This window comes from Lontra canadensis, unplaced genomic scaffold (assembly GCF_010015895.1).
Source record: "Lontra canadensis isolate GAN:19392208 unplaced genomic scaffold, GSC_riverotter_1.0 scaffold48, whole genome shotgun sequence".
NCBI classification, from domain to species: domain Eukaryota; kingdom Metazoa; phylum Chordata; class Mammalia; order Carnivora; family Mustelidae; genus Lontra; species Lontra canadensis.
The window spans coordinates 14,166,819-14,171,038 of record NW_022631042.1 but is presented as its reverse complement, the minus strand read 5'-3'; the positions used below and the strand labels follow the sequence as shown (position 1 = coordinate 14,171,038).

At 35.6% G+C, this 4,220-nt stretch overlaps 1 protein-coding gene across 1 annotated transcript; it reads right to left on the bottom strand.

Annotated features, from left to right (window-relative positions):
• Window positions 1-246: 246 nt before the first annotated feature.
• Window positions 247-1,200, bottom strand: LOC116876861 (S-phase kinase-associated protein 1-like). Its single transcript, XM_032873230.1, has one exon. The coding sequence runs from the start codon at window positions 1,100-1,102 to the stop codon at window positions 614-616; it is 489 nt and encodes a 162-aa protein (XP_032729121.1). The 5' UTR covers window positions 1,103-1,200; the 3' UTR covers window positions 247-613.
• Between the last annotated feature and the right edge of the window lie 3,020 nt (window positions 1,201-4,220).

The following is a 4,220-nucleotide window of genomic DNA, read 5'->3' as shown; positions in this document are numbered from 1 at the left end:
AATCTCATCATTTTTTATAGCTACATCATATTCCACTGTATATTTCTTTCTATAAGATATTTGTCAGGTTTTAGTATCAGGACAATGCTAATGTTAAAAAATGTTAGAATAGTTTTTCCCTACTATTTTTCTATACTATACTATACATGTTTTTCTATAATCTATAACAGTGTTTTTCAAATGATTTGTGGTTAAAAGCCTTATTTTCCCTAGTTGCTAATCCATCATGCACTTCTGCTTTTTTTTCAACTTGTTTTATTTACAATGCCAACTTTTAAAAGATCATTAAACTAAAGTTAACTAGACAATAAACCAGGCAGAAATAACTTTACAAAAAGAGGGAAAGCCCAAAATGCCACCTTCTATGGAGAACCCACAGTTCAGATTTATTTAGAGCAAAGAAAAAAAAAAACTTGATCATACTAGAAGAAACTCACCCATAAGTTTGGAATCTGTATTCAAACTATACATGCAAGGAAGACAATATTCTGCTTAACCAACTGATTTGCTGCTGCCATTTGTCTACTGTGTGTCTAATATTAACCATCATAAACAGAGCAGTGCAACTAGTATTTGGAACAATCCTTACAGTGTTAGTGTCAGGCATGACATTTCACTTCTCTTCACACCACTGGTTCTCTTTATATACCTGGGCTTCCTCTTCTTCAGTAAAATCATTTTTGATATTGAAGCTCTTGCAGATCTCCTCAGATTTCCCCTTGATCATATTGACAACAGTCTTGCATGTAACATCAAGCAAATCTTTGATGTCTAAGTAGTTCGCAGCCAGAATAAGTTCAAAAAGTATTCCTTGGTCAACTTTCAGGAATTCTTGGTCCCAAACAGGGATATCATCTGTCCACTTTTCTTTGTTCTCATCGTCCTTGGGAGGAGGGGGGTCATGCTTGTGGTGGGTGCACCACTGAATGACCTTTTTTAATATTGCTGCCTTAACATTTGGTAGAGGAACTGGGTCATTATCTCCTTCATCATCCATTCCCAAATCTTCCAACATGGTCTTGATAGTCACAGACTGTTTGGCAATTTCAACATCAACTCCAAATATCTCTCCATTGGAACACTGCAATTTAATTGAAGGCATGGTCCTCAGTCTCAGGTGGACTGCAGATTGGAGGCTGACAAGAACAGAACAGCCTCTGTGATGAGGAGGAAGAAAGAAGAGAACAAGGCCACTACTCATGCACTTCTGCTTTTATTAAAACAAAATAAAAGGGAATTATTAGAAAAGTAAAATAAAAAAAAACAAAAACAAATCAAAATGCAAGTTAATTTATTCATTATTAGATTTAACAGACATAAAATTACTCCGTCAAATTACTGTAAAAGATTCTGGACACTGACTCTCAATTGCCATATTTATCATGAACATGTAACACATAGCTCATGACTGCTCTCTGCCCATGGACTGCAGTTGGAATAGCCCTGATTGAAGAAGAGCTCTAACATTTTTGATGATGTGCATTTATCAGCCAAAAAAGAAAAATGGGATTAGACTATATGGCAATACATGTATTTTCATTTATCTGTAAGTTATATATATACCTGAAATTATTAATAATATTCTAGATGCTTAGATTTTAAATGTCCTGTATCCTGTTGATCTCATCCTTTCATTAGTTAACACACAAGGTACAATGTACACTTGGAAATAAGATTTGTTGTCAATATGTTGTCCATACCACATGTAGACTCCTACTCACCAGTAACACTTTTTTTATCATTTAACATTATTTGGGCTGATATTTTTCATATCTGATTAGATCATTTTTGATTTTTGTCTTATAATACATTGATGAAGTCTTATTATCTTCTTAGGAATGTTCTCCTCCATCTGTGGCTTCTACTCAGGAATATAATCATGCCACTTGTCAATTTTGTGGGGATTCATTTACTGACATATATAATGTATATAATGTAACCACAACAATTGCAATGCAGTATGTAAGGGCAAATGTGACAGTTAAGGGGGCCAGGTGGCACCCACATTTCTCTCCAAGGACCTTTCTCTGCTGGGCCATGTGTGTAATTTGGCAACCTGATCTACAAACTCAGAGAAGGTGCCAGGTCAATCAGGAAAACAAATATTATAAAATGTTTCTTTGATTAGGAAAAAAAATATATAGAAGTGGTAATTTTTTTCCTTATCCCATTGGATTTTTCATGCTTAGTTCATATTAAAGACCATAACTTTAATGGGTTTCTCAAAGGATAGCATGGGTCTCCAAGCACCTGTTTGTTTAAAATTCAGATTCTTGGGTCCTGTCCTGTAACTACTGCATCAAAGTTTCAAAGAGAAGATGAGGATGGTAAAACAGGATTCTATATGTTTACTAAACTCCCCAAGTGATTCTTGCACCTAGACATTTGGAAAACTAATCCTTCAGAACATTTTTTTAAATTATAGGATTTATATAAGATCCTTGAAGACATCCCACATAAAACTTGGTGTCTTTGTTTTAAGATAGTTTAGTACTTAGCACTTTGACATCCTTTACAATTTTTTTTCCTATGGTTATTAGCCTATTCTAATTTGTGTTTCTTCTTGGGTCAATTTTGGGAAATTTCTTTTTCTACAATATCATACATTTTAGCTAGATTTAAAAACAATTATTTTAATAAAATTTTATTTTGAAAAAAATTAATTCATATGTTTTTATTTTCAGTACTTGCCTGATCCAGTATGTTCCTATATAGGGACGCAACCTGTCAGAGATATCCTTTAGTTTAAGGGAAATAAGAAGAGGGGAGTTTAAGGAGAGTTTTGTTTCAACATAAAGAAAAACAGTGAAATTTTTTGAAGATGATAGTTTTGAAAGCTCTTGATTTTTAAGGACCAAGCTTTTTAAGGGAATAATTTTTGAAAACCAAAACCACAAAGATTTAAAAGATTAAATTATAAAATTAACTTATAAATAATAAATTAGGACTGCAGTTTCTCACGGAGTAGATAGGAAAATTGAGAACCTGACAAAGATGGAGGTCATGGTGACCTTCTAAACAACCTGGAGAGATCACAGAGAAAAGAGCAGAGATCATATTTAGAAGAACTCACCCTCTACTGGAAGAAAGACCATTATGGCCAATTCAAGAACAGGTAATGGAGCCAAGCCACTGCTGAGAGCCATCCATCATCATTCAACAGAGCACTGCATGTCATCCTGCCTGGGAGCATTGCTGATATGAAGGTCTTCCACTGAAAGCTGTTTGCACCTCACTCTCTGGCCTGTGTATCTCCTAATAGGAGTGTCACCCATGTATATCCTGTTTTACTCAGCCTATTTTAACTCTGCTGCATTTCTTTTTTAATAGTCTAGAACTTTCTAAGGCTCCTTAAAAAAATGTGGAAACCTGGACATCTGAATGAACTATGGTGGTATATGAGGAATCAGCACCTGAACTTGGGTGATACTGGGTAGGAAAAATAGCTCAAAAGTTTATTTCAAGCCAAGACAGGGGAACAACCCACTCCCATTACATTAATATGAATATTAGTAGAACATGCTTAGGACAGGCTTCAACTTTCCTTATTTGGAGAATTACAACCACCTCTTAACTGATGTCACTGAAACCATTCTATCCTCTCATTTTTTTTCTGCATGAATTACAACACCATCTTCCAAAAAATCAAATGTGATGTTACTACTCTGGAAATTTGTATCACCCTGCCATAACATACTAGAGAGGTCAAACTTTGTATTATTGACTGCACCTTCTTTCAAAATCCATTCCCAGCCCGATTTTTCAGCATCATCATATGTCTTAGCCCATGATTAAACCTGTACTTAAGCTTTCCAAACCTGAACTTTTTCATATTGTTTTTTTAAAGATTTTACTTATTTATTTGACAGAGAGAGACACAGTGAGAGAGGGAACACAAGCAGGGGGAGTGGGAGAAGGAGAAGCAGGCCTCCCACTGAGCAGGGAGCCAAACATTGGTCCAGGGTCTCGATCTCAGGACCCTGGGATCATGACCTGAGCCGAAGGAAGACACAAAGACTGAGTCACCCAGGGGCCTCAGCTTTTTCGTACTGTTGAATTTTTATTTACTGGTCCTTCCTCTTGGATTGTCATGAACTCTCTTCTCTGCAAGCTCCTTCTTCCCATCGCAACTTCAAATGTCATCTCAACCTTTGTCCACTGACCCTATGAAAGTTATTTACTCTCTTTTCTGTATTCAGACTCATTTAAAAGCATCTTAT